The sequence below is a fragment of the Squalius cephalus genome (genome assembly GCF_949319135.1).
Source record: "Squalius cephalus genome assembly, chromosome: 1".
Classification (NCBI taxonomy): domain Eukaryota; kingdom Metazoa; phylum Chordata; class Actinopteri; order Cypriniformes; family Leuciscidae; genus Squalius; species Squalius cephalus.
Window position 1 is genome coordinate 973,351 of NC_137122.1, and position 24,328 is coordinate 997,678.

The window sequence follows — 24,328 nt, forward strand, 5'->3', positions numbered from 1 at the left end:
AGTATGGGTCTGCTTGACGTCAGCTGGGGCGTAATTTCCTTATATGGGTCGTAAGGGCACTTCTCCCGGAACAGCGCGGGCGCGCGCGCACTCGTAGACCAGAGCAAGAGAGCGAAAGCAGTACGCCATCAAAGCGCTCTGCTCGGCTTTTGAGAAGTCAATGTCACCAAAGTGGGTTTTTGGTTGCCAGGGCAAGACAACCCTACACAGATTCCCAAAGAACCCAGCGTTAAGGGACCAGTGGATGGAGTTTGTTTTTTCAGAGCATCATCAATGGAGTTGTGCAAGACTGTTTGTTCCCTGCATTTCGACGATGATTGTTTTATAAACAAAGCCCAGATCGACGGATTTGCAGATCGTCTAATGCTTAAGGATCGAGCAGTCACAATGATAAAGGTTCGCGGCCGTGCGTTGGAACCGGGCGGTGAGTAAAACTGCTTCAAATGTCTCTGTGTGTTGTTAGCTCGGCGCGTTAGCACAGCTTTAGCTCCGCCCACACGGCCCGCCTTCAGCCGCTCGTTTTTTTTCCGGAAAGACTCGGTACAGCCTATCTTTCTTTTATAAATATAATAAAACTAAAGACTTTTTGGAGATATGAAGGATGCAATACTACTCTATAGGTACTCAAGATTAACCTGTTAAGCCTCACCAGTGCGTCGGCGCACTGAAGCGTTTTTTTTTTTATTTAGTTCAAATTTACTATCAGATTTAATGTTATACCTTGACACACTATACATCATTAAAAAGATATAATACTCAAGTTTCAGTATTTGACCACTATTGTATTCTGAGAAACTCATAGCGACAGTTATTTCTTAATTTGTGTCAGGAGTTATGAAATGAAAAAATGAGTCGATACCTTTGATATGAATTATGCACGTCAGCCGCTTTCATTCATAAAAAAACTCCCGTGCCGTCGTCATGACAGCGATACACAAAACAACGTCCTTCTAGGCTTTAGCTCAAAAATGTGCAGATTTGGAGAAATATTGATATATTCTCATAGGTTTACATCAGATTTCTATAGACAGGAATAATATTTATTAAATTTATACTCAAATGCGTCGATGTAATCATTATACGCGAATGCATAACTCTGATATGTGTTTTCAATTCATACCAATAGCCTGAGGGCGCCCTCGCCGCCCTGTGCACAGTTTTAGTCCATATATAGAACACATGAAGAAGTGCCATAATCATGTGACATTCGGCTTCACTGATACACACAAAGCTAACAAGACATGCAGATACAGACGTTTTGAAGACAATAAACATGTTTGCTATGATATTTGAGTTACCTGTGTTTTTCAAGCCATGCCAGGTATTTCCATAATAATATATTATATTTATAATGTAATGCTAATCTATATAGACTATCATTGTGCAGAATGCTATACCAATAGTATATTTTCTGTCTGATTTTTTTTTTATCTGAAGCCAAATTAGATCACAGAAGATTATTTAAAATACTCGATTTGCTTTATAAAGTAAGTTTATAAGCACAAACATGGTTTTAATCTCATAAATTGTCGTGTATTGATGGTGTGCTAAGCTAACATGCTAGCTAGCCCTAGGTGCACCTGCCAGGCTGCCACCTAGAAGTTATACTTTTATGATTTTTTGAACGCTTACTGAAATGTTTCTTTATTCAAAAAATGCATTTGATACAGTTTAAAATGTGGGGTGAACTTTGAGAAAAGAAATTAGGGATTGAAACCCTATGAATAGTATGTGAATAGCCAGTCGTTAGTAACTATAATGCAGACAAAAGAAATGCATATTTAGAGCCATAACCAGGCTGGAGAAGTGTGAATGTGTGCAGGGGGAGACTGAGACTGAATGGGGCTCGTTTGCACCACAAAACAATAGAGACAATATACTGGATAGATGGTTAGAAGATGGCAATAAACATCAGAAGCATCTTAGCGTCAAATCAAAATAAAGTCACATGACATGGTCTTGAAAAACATTTAACTAAATACAGAGTTTTGGACTTATTATCTTCAGATTTTAAACATAAAATGTTTAGACATGTGACTTTAGTTGTAGTGCATTTCTAGATTGCTAGAGTGCCAACTTCAATTTTATTTTCATGAGGATGTTTCATAAAAAATAATTTCTAATAATTTTACAAAACTTTGAAGCTATTTATAACATTTTTTTTCATTATGACAATAATTAATTCTACATTTACAATAAACTGCCAGGTGTCAGCTTTCAAATGAGATCATACTTGTGCTGTTAGTACAAAGGGTTCATGAACTGTATCTGTTTCAGTTTGGGTATGTCATTTCTGGGGATTTTTCAAAAGTGGGGTTGCAGCTTAACAGGTTAACAGGAGATTGAGTGAAAATGAGCATTTCACCCCCCCCCCCCCCCCCTTTAACACCGTGGTTAGACTAACAAATAAACAGACTTCACCTGAACAAAATATCTCGTTACAGTTTAGTAGTAATGATTTCATGAAGTTCTTCACTGAGAAAATAGAAAACATCAGAACCACAATTGTAAACGTTCAATCCTCAATCACGCCTTATAATTCAGCCTCAATTATCACCCCGCAAGAACAATTACAGTGCTTTACAACTATAGAACAAATAGAGTTAAATAAACTTATCACTTCATCTAAAACAACAACATGTTTATTAGATCCTATACCAACTAAACTACTGAAAGAAGTGTTACCTAGTGGAAGAGCCTCTCCTCAATTTTATTTTATCTTTATCTTTAGGTCATGTTCCAAGAACATTTAAACTGGCAGTTATAAAACCTCTCATTAAGAAACCACAATTAGACCCGCATAATCTAGCAAATTATAGACCCATTTCAAATCTTCCTTTTATGTCTAAAATACTAGAAAAAGTTGTATCCGCCCAACTGTTCTCTTTCTTGCAAGAAAATGACATCTATGAAAAGTTTCAGTCTGGATTCAGACCGCATCATAGCACTGAAACTGCGCTCGTTAAAATCACAAATGATTTACTATTAGCTTCTGACCAAGGCTGTATCTCAATACTAGTTTTACTTGATCTTAGTGCTGCGTTCTATACTATAGATCACACAATTCTCTTAGATCGACTACAAAATTATACTGGTGTTCAAGGACAAGCATTAAGCTGGTTCAGATTAGGGGTGGGCGATATGGCAAAAATATCATATCACGATTTTTTTCAGGAAAATCCCGATTAACGATTTTATCACGATTCTTTTTATGTTGGTTTTACTATTTTGTGACTTATCATTAAAACCAATCTAATGTCTATATTCTAAAAACAAAGCCTTAGGTAACAAAATAACAAAATAAAAAAATGGCAGACAGGGGCAAAGATAAAAATATTTGTCATTATTTTCTTTGTTATTAAATATTAAGATCAAAGATACACATTACACATACACAACTTAATATACAAATTAAATAGGCTAACAGTGCTTTATGTTTTCAGCTACAGTAGGTGTATTTAACAGTAGCATTGAAGAAAGTAATTAAATGAACAAATATGAAAATAAAACAAAACAGGCTTCACCGTATAAATTATACATTGATACTTAATTAAAGCTACTTCAGTCAAGAGCAGTGAGTGATTTTCTCTTTGCATTTTGTTGTTTTATTAACATTAAAGGGATAGTTCTCCTAAAAATTCAAATTATTATAATTTACTCTCAAGTTGTTTTAAACTCGAATAAGTTTCTTTCTTCTGTTGAAAATAAAAGTTATTTGGAAGATTGTGGGTAACCAAACAGTTGATGTACCCCAGTGACTTCCATAGTATATTTTTCTCCTATGGAAGTCAATGGGGACCAGCTACTGTTTGGATAGCCACATTCTTCAAAATATTAATATTAGAAAATATTAGAAAATATTAGAAGGAAATAAATACTGGTTTGGAACAACATTAGAGTGCGTAAATGATGAGATTTTTTTTGGGGGGGGTGAACTATCCCTTTAAGGACAAGCGGCAGCGTGTTCACTATTGCTACCGTCTCTTTAAGAGTTGCGCATTACGCGTCTAATATACACGCATTTGACAAGCAGATTTTCTCTAAATTTTCTCAAGTTTGCTTTCACTTTAGACATAACCGACTTTGTCTATGTAAACCTTGTGTGTATTTAACAGTATAAGCACAATAAGACTCGAAAGATAACAGTATCCAGGCGCTGGTAGACAGGCTTTTAGTGCATGTGAGCTTCACATGTACGCGCTGAGAAACGCACACGTTAGAACAGCGCATCAGCACGCGAATTAAATGTTTAACTGACAAGGCATTAAAGCACATGCAAATTTTGTGAACTGCAGTGTCCCGTTCCGCTGCGTTAACATTTTATGTGAATATACGTCGCGTTGTTCAGTATGTTGGGACAGAGGCGCCAGAACAGATATAATGCACGATTCTACGATATTTCTTCAAAAGCAGATCGTGGAGACATTTTAATCGTCCACGATCAAAAATCGTCGTATCGCACACCCCTAGTTCAGATCATACTTATCTGAGCGCTACCATTTTGTCTATTTAAATGGAGAAAAATCTAACTCTAGTAAACTATGGAGTGCCACAGGGATCTGTGTTAGGCCCTCTGTTATTCTCAATATATATGCTGCCACTTGGAAATATTATAAGGAAACATGGAATTAGTTTCCATTGTTATGCTGATGACACTCAAATCTATCACGGCCAGATGAAAACGCTAAATTATCCAAATTGACAGAGTGTGTTAAAGATATAAAAGATTGGATGACGCGCAATTTTCTTTTATTAAATCCAGACAAGACAGAAGTACTAATCATCGGTTCAAAAAACCGCCCACAAAACCTCTCACACTACAACTTTAAGATAGTAGGATGTCCTGTTACTTTATCCTCTACAGTAAAACACCTGGGTGTTATACTAGACTGGAACCTGTCTTTTGAAAATCATATTTCATATGTTACAAGAACAGCCTTTTTCCACCTTAGAAACATTGCTAAGCTACATAACATGCTATCAGTTTCTGATGCAGAAAAGTTAGTTCATGCATTCATGACCTTGAGACTAGATTACTGTAATGCTTTATTAGCCGGTTGTCCTGCATCCTTAATAAACAAGCTACAGTTAGTCCAAAATGCCGCCGCTAGAGTTCTAACTAGATCAAGAAAATATGATCATATAACACAGAATTTATCATCACTACATTGGTTACCAATAAAGTTCCGTATTAATTACAAGGTATTGCTACTGACTTATAAAGCCCTAAACGGCTTAGCTCCAGTCTATTTAACGGATCTTCTATCGCCCTATAATCCATCGCGCTCTTTAAGATCACTAAATTCGAGGCTTTTGGTCATACCTAGGATATCCAGATCCACCAAAGGAGGGAGAGCATTTTCACATTTAGCACCAAAACTCTGGAATAGTCTTCCTGATACTGTTCGTTGCTCAGACTCGCTCTCCCAGTTTAAAACTAGATTAAAGACGCATCTCTTCAGCCAGGCATTCATATAACACTTTTAATCTTACAGTTAAATCCGACCTCTAGTTCATAAACACCAGAGAAGAACTGGCCCCCGACTGAGCCCGGGTTCTCCCAAGGTTTTTTTTTCCTCCCATTAGGTCACCTGATATTTGGGGATATTTAATTTAATCAATCAACAATACTATTGATCAGCATTACCAAACGTGGACGTTTTCCATTAGAAACAAATATTGATGTATTATTTTAATTTAATACTGTGAAGCTGCTTTGATACAATCTGTATTGTGAAAAGCGCTATATAAATAAACTTGACTTGACTTTCACAGGAGCAGTATCATCAATTACACTTTTAACTTTTGAGTTAAAAGAATCAAGGAGAAAATCAACAGAGTCTGCAGATATGCTTGGTGTTAAGGATATAGCCTTAATAAATAGTACCTTAGTGTTTGTGCCATTGATTTGTAAGTCGATCGGCTTGTTTCTCTACCTGTCGAGGAGCACTAGTTTCATGGGACTCACCGGTTATATGCCTTTTTCAGTTGTTGTTTGTTTTGGGGGGTTACTCCCTTCAGTCTCTTTTTTTAGCAGGTAAAATGCATGCTCTATGGGAGATTGACTTTGCCAGTCAAAAACTTTCGACTTCTTGCCCCTGATCAAGTCAAGTCATCTTCATTTATATAGCGCTTTTAACAATGGAGATTGTTTCAAAGCAGCTTTACAGAGATAAGCATATAATTTAAGGTAACAGAGATTGTTTTGGCTTTATAGCAGTTCTTTAATAAAGTTATTTTCCAGCTTAAGTTAGTTTTGATTGATTTGTTTTCATGGCAACGATCATTTGTTATTAAATTAGGGGCCGTTAAGACGACACCATTCTCTCTAAACAGACTTTAAACGCGAACCCTTGAGAAACGCTGATGGCGTTCACATGCGCATTTAGAATTGGTTCTATAGTTATGTGCATTTGAATATACGCAGGTTTGGAATTCCCTACAAGCCAAGCCTAAACAAACAAAGTACTTGTCTTTCCTTATAAATTTTGATAAAGAATTTTATTTTATTTTGTCGCTTCCGGGTAGGAATGCGAAACGAATTTTCCCGACAACGCCTTATCTGTAGAGTGGTAGTGGGATCCTCCATAGGGAGAGACTAGTTGGCACTTCAGCACTGCGTTGTCATCGGGTCCAGGCGAAGGTCCTTCGTCAGATCTGGATACGGCCTGGATCCGGCAGGCTGCAGGAAAACCTTGGGATAAACACAGACACTAAAATTAGCGTAGATGCCATTCTTCTCATGATGTAACGAGTACATCAGGATTTATGGGAAGTGTTACCGGTTCCGGCTGACCTAATCTATGCAGCCTAACATTGAACTATAGAAGTCTATTATGTAATATGTGAATGCTAGGTCAAAGAGATGTGTCTTTAATCTGGCTTTGAACTGACAGAGTGTGTCTGCTTCCCGGACAATGGTAGGAAGACTGTTCCAGAGTTTTGGTGCTAAATAGGAAAAGGATCTACCGCCAGCAGTCGATTTAGATATTCTAGGTATCATTAACTGGCCGGAATTTTGAGATCGCAATAGACGTGAAGGACTATAATGCGTTAAGTGCTCGCTCAAGTACTGCGGAGCTAAACCATTTAGTGCTTTGTAAGTAATCAGCAATATTTTAAAATTTATGTGATGTTTAATAGGGAGCCAATGCAGTGTTGACAGAACTGGGCTAATATGGTCATACTTCCTGGTTCTGGTAAGAACTCGAGCTGCTGCGTTTTGGACCAGCTGTAGTTTGTTTATTAAGCGTGCAGGGCAACCACCCAGTAGAGCATTACAATAATCTAGCCTTGAGGTCAAGAACGCATGAACTAATTGTTCCGCATTTGTCACTGAGAGCATATGGCGTAATTTAGATATATTTTTAAGATGGAAAAATGCGGTTTTACAGATACTAGACAAGTGACTTTCAAATGAAAGATTGGTATCAAAGAGCACACCCAGGTTCCTAACCGACGACGAAGACTTGACAGAGCAGCCATCAAGTGTTAGACAGTATTCTAGGTTATTACGTGAGGAAGTTTTGTCCAATAATTAGTAACTCTGTTTTTTTTTCAGAATTTAGAAGTAGGAAATTACGAGTCATCCAATTTTTTATATCAGCTATGAATTCCGTTAATTTTGTGAATTGATAAATTTCGTTAGGTTTTGAAGAAATATACAGCTGAGTATCGTCAGCATAACAGTGAAAGCTAATTCCATGTTTCCTAATGATATCTCCTAATGGTAGCATGTACAGAGTGAACAGCAGCGGTCCTAGTACTGAACCTTGTGGTACGCCATACTGAACTTGTGATCGATGAGACTTCTCTTCATTTACTGCTACAAACTGATAACGGTCAGATAAGTATAATTTAAACCATGCTAGTGCGATTCCACTAATGCCAACATAATGTTCGAGTCTTTTTAAAAGAACGTTGTGGTCAATGGTGTCAAATGCAGCACTAAGATCGAGTAGGCTAACACTAATAGAGAGATACAACCACGATCGGATGATAAGAGCAAATCATTAGTGACTCTAACGAGAGCTGTCTCGGTACTATGGTACAGTCTAAAGCCGGACTGGAAATCCTCGCAGATATCATTTCTTTCAACAAAGGAACACAGTTGTGAGGATACTGCCTTTTCTAATATCTTTGACAGAAAAGGTAGATTCGAGATCGGCCTGTAATTGACTAATTCTGTAGGATCAAGTTGCGTTTTTTTTTAACAAGCGGTTTAATCATAGTCAGCTTAAAGGTTTTTGGTATATATCCTAGAAACAAAAATGAATTAATGATATTAAGAAGAGGATCTATGACCTCTGGAAGCATCTCTTTCAGTAGCTTAGTCGGTATATGGTCTATCATACATGTTGTCGATTTAGATGATTTAATGAGTTTAGTAAATTCTTCCTCTCCTATAGCAACGAATTAATCAAATTTTTCCTCAGGGAGACTACAATGCACTGCCTGATGCGATACTGTAGTAGACGGTTGCATAGTTATAATTTTGTCCCTGATATTATCAATCTTATAAGTGAAGAAGTTCATAAAATCATTACTGCTGTGTTGCTTGGAAACTTCGGTGCTTGAAGCTTTATTTTTCGTTAGTTTAGCCACTGTTTCAAATAAATACCAAGGATTGTTTATTTTCTTCTAATAGGGTTGAAGAATAAGCAGGTCTAGCAGCTTTTAAAGCCTCTCTGTAAGCAATCGAGCTCTCTTTCCATGAAATGCGAAATACCTCTAGTTTTGTTTTCTTCCAGTTGCGCTCCATTTTTTTGGCTGCTCGCTTAAGGGCCGAGTGTGCTTGTTGTACCACGCCGTTGGACTATCTTCTTTAAGCGCAATGGAGCAACTGTGTCTAAAGTGCTGGAAAAGAGAGAGTTAAAAGTTTCTGTTGTAATATCTAGTTCTTCTAAGCTATCTGAGATGCTGAGATGATGAAACTGATTAGGAAGATTATTGATAAAGCAATCTTTAGTGGCAGAAGTGATAATTCTAACATATTTGAAACACGGAGTGCTTTGCAGCCTTGGCTTAATGTAATTTACACGAGACTAGATAATGATCTGTGATGACATCGCTCTGCTGCAGAATTTCAATGGCATCAACATCTATTCCGTGTGATAATATTAGATCTAGAGTATGATTACGACGATGAGTAGGTGATGAACTCCCTGATGAACTCCTTTGTTGTTTTGGCACTGTGTTTTGGGTCATTATCTTGCTGCATGATGAAGGATCTCCCAATCAGTTTGGTTGCATCTTTCTGTAAATTCACCCTTCGCAAAGACCCGCCCCCCTTAGTTACTGTCGTTATGCCCGACAAGCTACGCCGTTCTCACGCCACACCACATGTTCTCACGCAGTGAAAAATACATCGCAGAGCAGAGAGGAGACTGACAACACTCTGACAGACAGGACAGACCAGGTTACTTTTCGGTTACTTTTGATATTAAAAATATTAAACAAAGTCTCACCTTTCAAATTTGGTCATTTTTTAAAAGAAATTTAAACGATACATACCGTTTTGTGGCTCTTAAATGTGTCTGACAGATCGCTGTAGAGCATCAGTTAAAGCTGCTCGTGAACCGATCATCTCTTCCTTCTAGTTCATTTATAGCATCAAATATACACAAATGAACATAAGAAGGAATTTTGTTTTAAACTGCGGAAAGGCGTCAGTACACTCTTTCAAGTTCAAATCCTCCCATGTTAATCTGCTATCTCTCCTGACTGCTTTGTCGGACAAAATGGCGGATGGCGGATTATGATTGGTTAGATCGCCTGTCAATCAAGCTCTCTACGAAGGGTCAATTGGCAGACAAAATGTGTCTGTAAACTTCTGAGTTCATTTTGCTGCTGCCATCATGTGTTACATCATCAGTGAAGATTAATGAGCCCATCCCAGAAGGCATGCAAGCCCAAGCCATGGCATTACCTCCACCGTGTTTCACAGATGAGCTTGTGTGTTTGGGGTCATGAGCAGATCTTTTTTTTTTCTCCAAATTTTAGCCTTTCCATCACTTTGGTAAAGGTTCATCTTTGTCTCATCAGTCCATAAAACTTTGCCCCAGAATGTTTGAGGCTTGTCTGTACTTTTTGCCAAATTCCAGCCTGGCCTTCATATTCTTCTTGCTAATGAAAGTTTTGCATCTTCTGGTGTAGCCTCTGTACTTTTGTTCATGAAGTCTTCTGTGAACAGTAGATTGTGATACCTTCACTCCTGCCCTCTGGAGGTTGTTGCTGATGTCACTAACAGTTGTTTTAGGGTCTTCCTTTACAGCTCTCACAATGTTTCTGTTGTCAACTGCTGATGCTTTCCTTGGTATACCCTTTCGAGGTCTGATACTTAGTATACCAGAGGTTTCTTTCTTCCTCAGGACATTCCAAATGGTTGTACTGGCTATGGCCAATGTTTGTGCAATGGCTCTGATTGATTTTCCATTTTATCTTAGCTTCACAATTGCTTGTTTTTCACCCATGGACAGCTCTCTGGTTTTCATGTTGGTTACATGTCTAACTATAAATGCAGTCTGCACAGGCAAAACCAAAATCTGAAACTGAGCGCAGACATTCAGTGCTATTTGTTTGAATAATCAATGTAATAGGACAAACCAGGGCAACAAAACACACCTGCCAGTCACATGTTCCAATACTTTTGGTCACATGAACAATGGGTGGGTTCAAACAAAAGGTTATATCTTCTAAGTTGTGTATCAGATCCAGATGTAAATACCTGGAAATAAAAGCTGAAATGTTGATCTATTCCCTCATATTCATCTTTTGATGTCAAACCCAAATATTTTCAGTCTACAGAAAAATGAAAGGAATTGCCACTGTTCCAATACGTTTGGAGGGGACTGTATATCTCCAGATAATAATAGGCAGATGCAAATTATATCAATTTGTCACCATTCACTTGCCTTTTGACGCCAACTTTTCCACCTCTTCACAATCATGGAAAGTTTCAAGGACATATAATCAATTTATAAAAAAAGCATCAAATTATCATATTATTTTATAGCAGTTGTCTACTTTCTACCATTACATCAGGGCTCACTTTCATGTCCTTTCACTTTATATTTCTCTCGGTTAATTATTTTGATGTACTGAAAATTAAATTTTATATTTTTTTCTTTCATGTCAGACCTGATGGAAGTGAAGGAGGAGAGTGAAGAACTGATGGAAGTGAAGGAGGAGAGTGAAGAACTGATGGAAGTGAAGGAGGAGAGTGAAGACCTGATGGAAGTGAAGGAGGAGAGTGAAAAACTGAGTGAAGTGAAGGAGGAGAGTGAAAAACTGAGTGAAGTGAAGGAGGAGAGTGAAGAACTGAGTGAAGTGAAGGAGGAGAGTGAAAAACTGAGTGAAGTGAAGGAGGAGAGTGAAGAACTGAGTGAAGTGAAGGAGGAGAGTGAAGAACTGAGTGAAGTGATGGAGGAGAGTGAAGAACTGAATGAAGTGAAGGAGGAGAGTGAAGACCTGATGGAAGTGAAGGAGGAGAGTGAAGAACTGAATGAAGTGAAGGAGGAGAGTGAAGAACTGAGTGAAGTGAAGGAGGAGAGTGAAGAACTGAGTGAAGTGAAGGAGGAGAGTGAAGAACTGAGTGAAGTGGAGGAGGAGAGTGAAGAACTGAGTGAAGTGAAGGAGGAGAGTGAAGAACTGAGTGAAGTGAAGGAGGAGAGTGAAGAACTGAGTGAAGTGATGGAGGAGAGTGAAGAACTGAATGAAGTGAAGGAGGAGAGTGAAGACCTGATGGAAGTGAAGGAGGAGAGTGAAGAACTGAATGAAGTGAAGGAGGAGAGTGAAGAACTGAGTGAAGTGAAGGTGGAGAGTGAAGAACTGAGTGAAGTGGAGAGTGAAGAACTGAGTGAAGTGAAGGAGGAGAGTGAAGTGAAGGAGGAGAGTGAAGTGAAGGAGGAGAGTGAAGTGAAGGAGGAGAGTGAAGTGAAGGAGGAGAGTGAAGTGAAGGAGGAGAGTGAAGTGAAGGAGGAGAGTGAAGTGAAGGAGGAGAGTGAAGTGAAGGAGGAGAGTGAAGAACTGAGTGAAGTGAAGGAGGAGAGTGAAGAACTGAGTGAAGTGAAGGAGGAGAGTGAAGAACTGAGTGAAGTGGAGGAGGAGAGTGAAGAACTGAGTGAAGTGGAGGAGGAGAGTGAAGAACTGAGTGAAGTGGAGGAGGAGAGTGAAGAACTGAGTGAAGTGAAGGAGGAGAGTGAAGAACTGACATTTTTAAAGGAAAGAAGAGCCAAGAAATCTTTCACTTGCACTCAGTGTGGAAAGAGTTTCACAAGCAAAGGAAGTCTTGAGATTCACATGAGGATCCACACCGGAGAGAAGCCGTTCTCATTTGATCACTGCGGAAAAACATTTGCTAGTTCATCAGTCCTGAAGACACACCTGAGAGTTCATATGAAGGAGAAGCCACATTTATGTTCTGTGTGTGGAAAGAGTTTTTCACTTCTGCTGTATTTACATAAACATCAAAACATTCACACTGGTGTGAGAGAGTACATGTGCTTTGAGTGTGAGAAGACTTTTACTACAGAAAACAGTTTAAAACTGCACCAGAGAATTCACACTGGAGAGAAACCTTACAAGTGTTCACACTGTGACAAGAGATTCAGTCGATCAGCAGATCTGAAAACACATGAGAGGATCCACACTGGAGAGAAACCTTACAAGTGTTCACACTGTGACAAGAGATTCAGTCGATCAGCAAATCTGAAAATACATGAGAGGATCCACACTGGAGAGAAACCTTACAAGTGTTCACACTGTGACAAGAGATTCAGTCAGTCAGCAAATCTGAAAACACATGAGATTATCCACACTGGAGAGAAACCTTTCAAGTGTTCACACTGTGACAAGAGATTCAGTCAGTCAGCAGATCTGAAAACACATGAGAGGATCCACACTGGAGAACAACCTTACATGTGTTCACACTGTGACAAGAGATTCAGTCGATCAGCAGATCTGAAAAGACATGAGATAATCCACACTGGAGAGAAACCTTACAAGTGTTCACACTGTGACAAGAGATTCAGTCGATCAGCAGATCTGAAAACACATGAGAGGATCCACACTGGAGAACAACCTTACAAGTGTTCACACTGTGACAAGAGATGCAGTCGATCAGCAAATCTGAAAACACATGAGATGATCCACACTGGAGAACAACCTTACAAGTGTTCACACTGTGACAAGAGATTCAGTCGATCAGCAGATCTGAAAACACATGAGAGGATCCACACTGGAGAGAAACCTTTCAAGTGTTCACACTGTGACAAGAGATTCAGTCAGTCAGCAGATCTGAAAACACATGAGAGGATCCACACTGGAGAAAAACCTTACAAGTGTTCACACTGTGACAAGAGATTCAGTCGATCAGCAGATCTGAAAAGACATGAGAGGATCCACACTGGAGAAAAACCTTACAAGTGTTCATACTGTGACAAGAGATTCAGTCGATCAGCAGATCTGAAAACGCATGAGAGGATCCACACTGGAGAACAACCTTACAAGTGTTCACACTGTGACAAGAGATTCAGTCAATCAGCAGATCTGAAAACACATGAGATGATCCACACTGGAGAACAACCTTACAAGTGTTCACACTGTGACAAGAGATTCAGTCTGCCATCATATCTGAAAAAGCATGAGAGGATCCACACTGGAGAGAAACCTTTCAAGTGTTCACACTGTGACAAGAGATTCAGTCTGTCAGCAGATCTGAAAACACATGAGAGGATCCACACTGGAGAACAACCTTACAAGTGTTCACACTGTGACAAGAGATTCAGTCAGTCATCAAATCTGAAAACGCATGAGAGGATCCACACTGGAGAGAAACCTTTCAAGTGTTCACACTGTGACAAGAGATTCAGTCTGTCAGCACATCTGAAAAAACATGAGAGGATCCACACTGGAGAGAAACCTTACAAGTGTTCACACTGTGACAAGAGATTCAGTGATTCAGTAAATCTGAAAAGACATGAGAGGATCCACACTGGAGAGAAGCCGCACACGTGTGATCAGTGTGGAAAGAGTTTCTCTATTAAAAGTCACCTGAATCTACACATGAAGATCCATGCAGTGGAGAAACCACTTAAGCACAGTCTGAGATCACAGTAAGTAGTTTATTTTCATGTGCTGAGCAACAAAGTCTCCTCTGTGTAAGTTAGCCACACATCACCCTATAGCCAAATCTCTCCTCTCCACCTTTAGCCGGTGTATGGTGAGCACAGGACACTTTGTTGATTGATATCTATTAACTTGTGTTCAACCAACAGGAATGTCTAATTTGTCAGTTCAGATCAATGCAAAAAAACACAAATTCACTCTGACAGCAGGTGGCGCTCATGTAAAGCAGAAATACAGCACTATACAGGGCTCTAGACTGCGAGTAAATGGTCTCATTTTGCGACCTTTTTTTCCTGGCACACGGCAAACAAAAGCAGAATGAATCCACGCTACTTGTTTGAGCTGCGCAGCGCAAAGAGTTTATCAGCTCAGAGCAATACTAGACAGCGGTTTACTCGTAGGCCGATCTCGATCACGCAACACCATTACTACACAGAGCAGGCAGATTCATGCTACTGCTAACCTGGACGTCGAAGTCACTTCAGTGATTTGGGAAAAGCACGTAAAAGCATCGCTTTCTGCCAGGACTTTTTCAATAGATCTGATGCCATCACTAGGCTGATTTTAAGAATTGAATTTAGGCTGCTTTATTTAACAGTGAGTTCTTTTCATTCAGGTGTGAGGATGGTGGATCAGGAAAGACAACAGGTAGGTCTAACATTAGATGGAAGTGTAGGGGAGCCACTTGATACCAACAGATTCATTTCTTATTATTAATATGGAAAAAGTAATATGGAAAATCTATTACATAATGTTTGTTTGACAATATGTCTTAAGTGGAGAAGAACACAGACATCAAGTACAGATGAGACCAGTGATGACATCAGGTAGGAGTTCTATTAGTTAGACCACACAAAACTAAATGTCCAGTATGGTCTGAAGTTCTGTTGACCAACCTATTCACTGTGTCCTTTTTGGGTAAAAAATAGTTAGACAGAGATGGAAAGCCACTCACCACTGAGGAGGAATTGGAGGAGAATGTGGAAAAGAGAGGTGAAGATGAGGTTTACATTTACATTTAGCAGACGCTTTTATCCAAAGTGACTTATAACTAAGGACTAAAGCAAGCGAGTCATCGTGAAGAGGCAAACAACTATGCAAGAAGTACTCCAAAATACAAAGTTCAGGCATTGCTCAGAGTAGGTGGAAGAGAATGCGGAACATTGAGGTGAAGAGGAGAGGGAGGTGGAAATGGAACAGAGGTGAAGAGGAGAGGGCTGAGACAAGGCATTACTCAGAAGATCCATCTGACTGGCCACCACCACACCAGATTGGGGACTCATTTAGGCAGTGTATGGTTGAGAATATGGCCCACAGAAATGTCCTGATGGGCCGTATCCAAGATCAGACAAGAGTAGACAGTGTTTTTCCAAAGCATACTGTTTTCGTTCAATGTCCAATGGAGAAAAAGTGCAGTGGGATTGGTTACTGTACTCCAAAAGGACAAATAAAGTGTATTGTTTTGTGTGTAAGCTTTTTGGTGGAGCTAGAGTTGTTGACACGCTTTGTGGTGGGGTACAATAACTTTCAGTGTCTTTCAAAAAATGCAGAAGCATCATGAAACCAGTGTTTATCACATAAATGCTTGCCACTGAAGGGGAAAAATGCTAAGTTAGGAGATCCTAAAAATGGAAATTTCCTGGGTGTCCTTGATGTCATAGCACAATATGTTGTCACACTAGCAGAGCATCTTAGAAAGATAGCCTCTAAAGAAACCACGAGATATATTTCGTGGTGCACTCAAAATGAATTTATAGATTAAATTTCTAAATGTGTACTTGGTCAAATTTGTGCCCAGCTCAAAGCCTCCAAGTACTTTGCAGTGGAGTTGGATTGCACACCTGACATTTCAAAGCAGGAACTGGCCTCCGTAATAATCCGGTATGTTCATACAGACGACAACAAGAATGCCACCATCAATGAGTCTTTTGTTGGCTTCACAGTCATGAAGGACACAACTGGTAAAGGCCTCACAGAAACACTGACTGGGGTGCTGGATAACCTGGGGTTGGAGTTGGCTAACTGTAGGGGCTATGACAATGGCTCAAATATGAGGGGTATACACAAGGGTGTGCAAGGATTGGACACTTCTGCTGCACCAGAGTAGAGGTCTGCTACCCGACCAGAGCCCGACGGGTCCCGAAAAACTCACAGGTTTCGGGTCGGGTTCGGGTTAATGTTTAACTATTTATCCCCTGCTGTAGCCACAGTCTGAACCTCCTGTTATGTGATGCTGCGTCATCAAACAGAGTGTGTCTAACCTTTTTTGGCACTCTCCAAAGAGTGTATATACACTCACCTAAAGGATTAGTAGGAACACCTGTTCAGTTTCTCATTAATGCAATTATCTAATCAACCAATCACATGGCAGTTGTTTCAATGCATTTAGGGGTGTGGTCCTGGTCAAGACAATCTCCTGAACTCCAAACTGAATGTCAGAATGGGAAAGAAAGGTGATTTAAGCAATTTTGAGCGTGGCATGGTAGTTGGTGCCAGACGGGCCGGTCTGAGTATTTCACAATCTGCTCAGTTACTGGGATTTTCACTCACACACCATTTCTAGGGTTTACAAAGAATGGTGTGAAAAGGGAAAAACATCCAGTATGCGGCAGTCCTGTGGGCGAAAATGCCTTGTTGATGCTAGAGGTCAGAGGAGAATGGGCCGACTGATTCAAGCTGATAGAAGAGCAACTTTGACTGAAATAACCACTCGTTACAACCGAGGTATGCAGCAAAGCATTTGTGAAGCCACAACACGCATAACCTTGAGGCGGATGGGCTACAACAGCAGAAGACCCCACCGGGTACCACTCATCTCCACTACAAATATGAAAAAGAGGCTACAATTTGCACGAGCTCACCAAAATTGGACAGTTGAAGACTGGAAAAATGTTGCCTGGTCTGATGAGTCTCGATTTCTGTTGAGACATTCAGATGGTAGAGTCAGAATTTGGCGTAAACAGAATGAGAACATGGATCCATCATGCCTTGTTACCACTGTGCAGGCTGGTGGTGGTGGTGTAATGGTGTGGGGGATGTTTTCTTGGCACACTTTAGGCCCCTTAGTGCCAATTGGGCATCGTTTAAATGCCACGGCCTACCTGAGCATTGTTCTGACCATGTCCATCCCTTTATGACCACCATGTACCCATCCTCTGATGGCTACTTCCAGCAGGATAATGCACCATGTCACAAAGCTCCAATCATTTCAAATTGGTTTCTTGAACATGACAATGAGTTCACTGTACTAAAATGGCCCCCACAGTCACCAGATCTCAACCCAATAGAGCATCTTTGGGATGTGGTGGAACGGGAGCTTCGTGCCCTGGATGTGCATCCCACAAATCTCCATCAACTGCAAGATGCTATCCTATCAATATGGGCCAACATTTCTAAAGAATGCTTTCAGCACCTTGTTGAATCAATGCCACGTAGAATTAAGGTAGTTCTGAAGGCGAAAGGGGGTCAAACACAGTATTAGTATGGTGTTCCTAATAATCCTTTAGGTGAGTGTAGTAATAATAATAATAATAATAATAACTAAATGTACACCATTTGTTTGGCTTCAGTGAAGAGGTGGGATATTCTGAAAGAATTTGTGGACATTACACTGAAGCCTCTGAGTGATACCAGGTGGGAAGCAAAAATAAATTCCGTCAAAGCTGTAAGTTTCCAGTTAGGGGGGATTCTTGATGCTTTGGAAAAGCTTGAGGAAATGGAAGAAGATGGCAAAACTGTCTCAGAGGCAAAGTCGCTGTCTGGCGAGTTCCTCACGTGTCTCTTGGTTTGGTATGATCTATTGTCAGAGATCACCTATTTTAGCAAGGCAATGCAAGCAGTGAACATCTCGATGGACACTGCCATTGGAATGATAGACTCTCTTAAAGAATTCTTGCTTAAGTATAAAGTGGAGGGCTTTCAAAAATCCATTGACATTGCACGCCGAATAGCCATTGAGATGGATGCTTCCCCTGAGTTTAGAGAGAGACGTTTCAGAAAGCAAAAGAGATTTCATGGTGATGATTCCAGCACTGGCCATTATGAACAGGAACCTGAAACGCAAAATTGTTGCTGCATACTCCTCTGACACTGGGTAGTTGCGGAGGCCAGCTCCTGCTTTGAAATGTCAGGTGTGCAATCCAACTCCACTGCAAAGTACCTGGAGGCTTTGACCTGGGCCAACATGACATCATGACTTTGCGTAAACATACACGCCACTTTCAAGTCAAGTGGCGTGTTATCTATACGCATTTTGAGCTATCCGCGTGTATGTCCACGCCGAAACGAACCGTCATTTTTCGCGTGTATGTGTACGCCGTTAAATGTCCGAGCGAAACGGAGCAAAATGTATATCTACATCTGGAAGGCAATTTTTTTTTTTCCTTGGATGGTAGGGGAAGACTCATAAATGGCATTAACCCCAGTGACGGGTAGGTTTAGGGACGGGGTTGGGGTAGGTCATATATATTTATATATACAGTAATGTAATGTTAAGTCAACGGCGTTGATAAACGCTGAAAAGCGATTATGTGTGTTGATAGCACGCCAAAAATGGAAATATGAATTGGCGAATTGGAAATACGAAACGCCATTTCATGAGATCAGTCTGCCTGGGCACAAATTTGACCAAGTACACATTCAGAAATTGAATCTAAAAATTCATTTTAGACGACATTCTATTAACAACAATAAACAATTCTGAATAAGAGACAAATGTTCAATCAATGATTATAATGGTTAATTTCTTGCAAGAAAGGCTCACAGTCAGTCAGGAGAATGTGAGAGTGTGCACCCAGAGGGGAGGCTCTCTCCCTCTTTATCTCTGCTTCTCATAACATAGATAACATGGGGCCATAGCCCAGGCTCTTAGCCAATTTAACCTTTCTCTGCCTTATTAGGAAAGTACATGATTTATTATAGGGAAAGATCATTTAATATGAATAAAATAATGCATAAAACAACTATTTTCATAACACTGGGTATTGATTAGGGCTGGGTATTGACACACATTTCACAATTCGTTTAGATTTCGATTGAATATTGATTATTTTGGAAATCAGGTATAATACATGGCAAATTTTCTCAAGGAAAACAAATCTCTTAACTAATGCTATAAAATATGGAGTCAATTGTAGCCTATAGGCTTCATTAGCCTACTATGATTTTGAAGGTAAAAATGTACTTATTTGTATACAAACACTTAAATTACAGTTATTTTTATAATAATAAAATTATATGAAATATAAACATTTAAATGGTGGCTGTCATAAAAACTTGCCAGCTTTATTCAAACATGCATTATGAATATATAATATGGTGCATTTATTTAGCAAAATGCTCCTCTCTAGAGTTAATTTTTCTAGCCGACCAACGAGTTTATGGCCACTGGATATGGTTTTTCTGAGGTAAATGTGGCGTTACATGACATTGTTTACCAGCTGTTTTACTAACGTCTTTCCACGGTTGAAACACTGATTGAGCGATTCCATGTGACATGATACGGATTTCGATAAGTTGTACTCTATCATTCAACACACTTTCAGATGCTCATTCATGTTTATTTGGTGCTGTAACTGGTGTTATTAAAGGGGACATATCATGCTAAATGCACTTTTTTAGCCCTTAAATGTATTTTGTTGTATATTTGGAGTGTTTAGAAGTACAGAAAAGATTAAATTATTCTCTTCAGGTGCTTCGTTGATATCTGTATATTCTGTTTTGGTCATATTTTTCAACCTGTTCAGATTTTTCTGTTATCTATGACGTTTTTTGAACTATCACGTCACAGTATTTGCAGCGGAACTGCCAAATAAGGACATTGACTTCCGGCCCAACACTTCTAGCGATCCGCCATTATTATTTCTCGCTGCAATTTTGTAGTCCAAGCTAAAGGATGCAGAAGTTACGAGACTCGGAGAGGGTAAGTTAAAATGATCGGTTGTTGGATGTAGTAACCCACACGCTTCATTACACCGTCTAATGTAGATGAACTGCCGCGCTTGTGGCGCATGTTTGACTGAAAGAACGAGCAGAGAGAGAGAGACCCGGTCTCGCGCGCGCTCGCACTCTCTCTCGGAGCCCGGCGAAAGTGTAAACAAGACATCACCGTCTCCAAACTAGACGCTGTCTTGCTCTCTCTCCCTCGCACATATTAATCAAAATAAATCGACACGGTGGTAAAAGGTCGGAAGACCAAAGTTTCATGTATAAATACAGTAACACACCATTGCGATACATCCATATGAAGACGTTGTTCTGCAGGTTTGTCGTCTTCATTTTCATCTCGCTCCGGCTCCGACTCTGGCTCGAACATGTAAGGCTGGCTGGACAAGTCTTCCGTTGTTGACATTTTGTTAATAACGTGTGAATAAAAAGTTTCTGTGCCGCTAGATAATCTTATCTCTGCAAATCTCCCATCAGACTACAAAATCCCATCAGACTACAAAAATGGCCGAACGGGGTGAAGTTGAACCTCTGCAACCTGGAGAGAGGGCGGGTTATGAAGTGTCTCAATTGCATTTAAAGAGACCGCACCAAAACGAGTTGCTTTCAGAAGCACCTCAGAAAAGGGGTAAAAAAGGGGCCCGTGGAGCTATAATAATGAGGAATTCAGACCCAAGCATTGCAGTTCCGCTTTATATAGACCACAAATGTATGATTTATATGTAAAAAGGAACAATTAAAAAAGCATGATATGTCTCCTTTAAGGCGGAAGAGAAGATCATGTGCTTCTCTTGAGCTGAGCCAGAGCGATCTCACGCCACAGCGCCAAAACGGTATTTATGTTTTTGAATTTCGTAAGAAAATGGAATTTGAATCAGAGACTTTGTTTTATATCAATAGTAACAAAGCACAAAGATTATTGCGATTTATTGGATGGAATGTGCGCAACAATGTTCCATTCATTCTTCAACTGTTAAAACAAGATGACTAATCTATTATTGGGATTTAACCCTCTGGGGTCTGAGCTGTTTTCTGGGCCTGGAGGTGTTCTGACATGCTCTGACATTTGTGCTTATTTCTGTTACTTGTGACATTTTCATGGCTAAAGTCTGATTACACTGTATTCAGCACAAACTCTGCTACAATAATATATCAGCAGCATGTATGTAAAAGTGTGTAGTTTTGAGATAATGACATTTATGCGTGGTTTGTGAAAATACAAAAAAAAAAAAATTGTCACTGAAATAAGGTCATGAAACCCCTACTGATTATTTCTTCACAAGACTTTTGAAAATTGTATCACGTAGCCTAGAATATTTGCTCTAAAACTGTGAAAATCATCCTGACTGCTCATTCAGAGAAGACAATATATTGATTTAAAATTTCTAAGACGTGTTTTGTGTGAAAAAGCTTTATGCAAGGGGCAAAAATGAGAATCGATTAAAATCGAGAAATCAATATTTTTTTGCCCAGCCCTAGTATCCATCCATTGAGTTTATTATTATTTTTATTAGGGGTTCAAGCACTTCAGTGCTGAAACTCTATTGTAATTGTTAATTTACCCTTTGGGTAGCTATAACAGGGTCATTTTGAAAATGGGTGTGGCAAAAACACTCAAAAGCCTATAAATCCTTAACGAGAACTTCATGAAAATTGGTGAGCATATGTGACAACATTCTGAACAAGCATGCAACATTTTATGGAGATCAGACCATAGGTGGTGCTATAACTGTTAAAAAGCTTTTAAAACCACATATTTCATTAGTAAATTGCCTTATCTGCTTAAAGGCCTTAAAATGCTTGAACCCTGATAAATGCTGCTTGCAGCTTTAATTATCATTATTATTATTGCAAGTGACTTGAAGTTTTTTTTTCAGTTCATAATCAATTAGCATTCAGCTGCAACTTCTACAATCCAACATAACAATATTAAAGTTCTGAGCTTCATTTCACTAAGTTTTCTTTCTACCGCTGTGATTTTCAGGAGCTGAAGATGAACAAGATGATCAGGAGTGTCTGAGGATTGCTCTGATCGGGAAGACAGGAAATGGGAAGAGTGCAACAGGAAACAGTATTCTGGGAAGAGATGAGTTTGTCAGTGAATTAAGACTAGATTCAGTCACGACAGTTTGTGAAAAGAGAGTTTGTGAAGTTGATGGTCGATCAGTAACTGTTGTTGATACTCCAGGTCTCTTTGACACGACACTGACAAATGATCAAGCAGTAAAATAAATATTGAAATGTATTTCCATGTTGTCACCTGGACCTCATGTGTTCATCACTGTGTTGAGTTTGGGAAGATTTACAGGAGAGGAGATGGACACAGTAGATCTGATAAAGAAGATCTTTAGTCCAAGAGCTGCTCAGTTCAGCAACAAAAGAGTGAGAGAGAACAAATGAAGAAGATGATGGCAGATCTTCAAAGAGAGAAAACAACATGGTATGAAATGTAATTATACAGCATGCGGGAGAAATATGATGCCAGAAATGTGTAAGGAGCAGATTTGGGCTCTCATGGATAGTCGCTGTAAAGCCTTAAATCTAACCTTTGGTTGATTGACTCACAGTGCATATTAATATTCTGTTTGCTTAGGATTCTGATGTTATGTATGTGTATTTTTTCTGATAAAATTCTATTGTGTCTGTTTTGATTTGCCTTGACTGATTTTTTTCATAATTGTCTTTAATTCTGTTTTTGTCAAAATGTTGCAAAAAAAAGTGTGTGTTGAGTGTGGGATCTACGCTCATTTGCTGTGTGCCAACAACGGTTAGTTGTCTTGCCAGTTGGTCCTTGTGAGGGACCTGGAACATATTATATAATTTTAGTGTTGACTCTTTACCTGTGGATAACTAAAAGATATTGTGAAAGCAGGCATTTACTTCATTTTCTGTTGGTAATTAAAATGTATTGTATAACTTCTTATTAGCTCTGTCCACTTGATTATGATTATCTGGGAAATGTAGGGAGAGTGTTTTTTAATTTTGTACATATATATAAATTTCCTCCAGTTTCTGGTTAGAGAGGAAGCTCAGAAAAGTTTGTGTTGCTTCTTTTCTGTTATTATTTTAGGCCTTACTCTCTCCTGAAGATTTATCCCCATCTTTTGTTAAGCCTTTTTGATATATGAAGGAAATAAATACTTTTACTTTTCCTTAAAGTTGTGTTATGTTTTCACTCTGAGACTGAGGCTGAAGTGTGTTCTGCACATATCTTTACATCTCTACGTTATCATACTTTCTTTTCCTTTGTTACCTCTCCTCCGACCCCTAGACTGGGAGGGGAACGCGTCACGGATCGCTCTGAGACTTTAGTAAGATCCAAGCGCAGCTTCATTGGAAAATCCAGAATTGTAGTCATATGCCAGACAAAGGGTCAAAACACTTGCAAACAATCCACAATAAAAACACAAGAGACAAGGGAGAGCGCTCAGACGTGCAGTGTGACAACTACAAAACCTTGATGAGAAATGACAGAGAGAACATGGTATAAATAGGCTGAGACAAACGATAATGACAAACAGGTGAAAGCAATAATTCATGATGAGTCCAGGCAAAGGATTATGGGGACTGAAGTTCATGGCTGAGTGGCAAAGGTCAGAGGAGGAGTGCCCTCTAGTGGCCGACCTGGGCACACCAGCTGGTGACTAAGACAGAACACAAGATTAAAGGTGCATCATGTAAGAATTTTGCAGTAAAATATCCAAAAACCTCTAGGCCATTGTTATATACTTTGTTTATTTGATTACTTACAATATCCCAAATGTTTCCAACTACTTGTAAACCGTGAGAAAATTGCGATTTTAACCAAGGACGTGTGAGGGAGACGCCAGTCAATGCCGGTGCCGGCCCGTGGGGTTGTGGGGCCCTAGGCAAGATCATGAAGATTGGCCCCACCGGAGTAAAATACTGTCATTACAATGTTATGAAGGAAGAGAAAGCACATTTCAATATTTAAGTTTATAAATGTGTATTAAGTGAAGCATTCAACATACATATGAAAAAATATTTATATGAAGCTCAAATAAATAAAATGAAATGAATGAATTGTATATTTAAAAAAATAAATAAATAAAAAATATATATACACTCACCTAAAGGATTATTAGGAACACCATACTAATACTGTGTTTGACCCCCTTTCGCCTTCAGAACTGCCTTAATTCTACGTGGCATTGATTCAACAAGGTGCTGAAAGCATTCTTTAGAAATGTTGGCCCATATTGATAGGATAGCATCTTGCAGTTGATGGAGATTTGTG

The 24,328-nt window shown here is 39.3% G+C and overlaps 2 protein-coding genes across 2 annotated transcripts in view; both read left to right on the plus strand.

Moving 5' to 3' along the window:
- Nucleotides 1–22,113, plus strand: part of LOC307169623 (uncharacterized protein) — an 80,675-nt gene extending 58,562 nt beyond the window's left edge. Inside the window, exon 3 of the mRNA XM_079890352.1 lies at nucleotides 22,058–22,113. The gene's annotated coding sequence lies outside the window, so the exon portion shown is untranslated. The remainder of the gene's footprint in view (nucleotides 1–22,057) is intronic.
- LOC307169526 (uncharacterized protein) overlaps nucleotides 1–23,225 on the plus strand; it is a 29,762-nt gene extending 6,537 nt beyond the window's left edge. Inside the window, exons 2-3 of the mRNA XM_079890225.1 lie at nucleotides 11,138–14,114; nucleotides 22,055–23,225. Of these exons, the coding sequence (XP_079746351.1) occupies nucleotides 11,143–14,114; nucleotides 22,055–22,061 (2,979 nt within the window). The 5' untranslated portion in view covers nucleotides 11,138–11,142 and the 3' untranslated portion in view covers nucleotides 22,062–23,225. The remainder of the gene's footprint in view (nucleotides 1–11,137; nucleotides 14,115–22,054) is intronic.
- The last annotated feature ends 1,103 nt before the right edge of the window (nucleotides 23,226–24,328 follow it).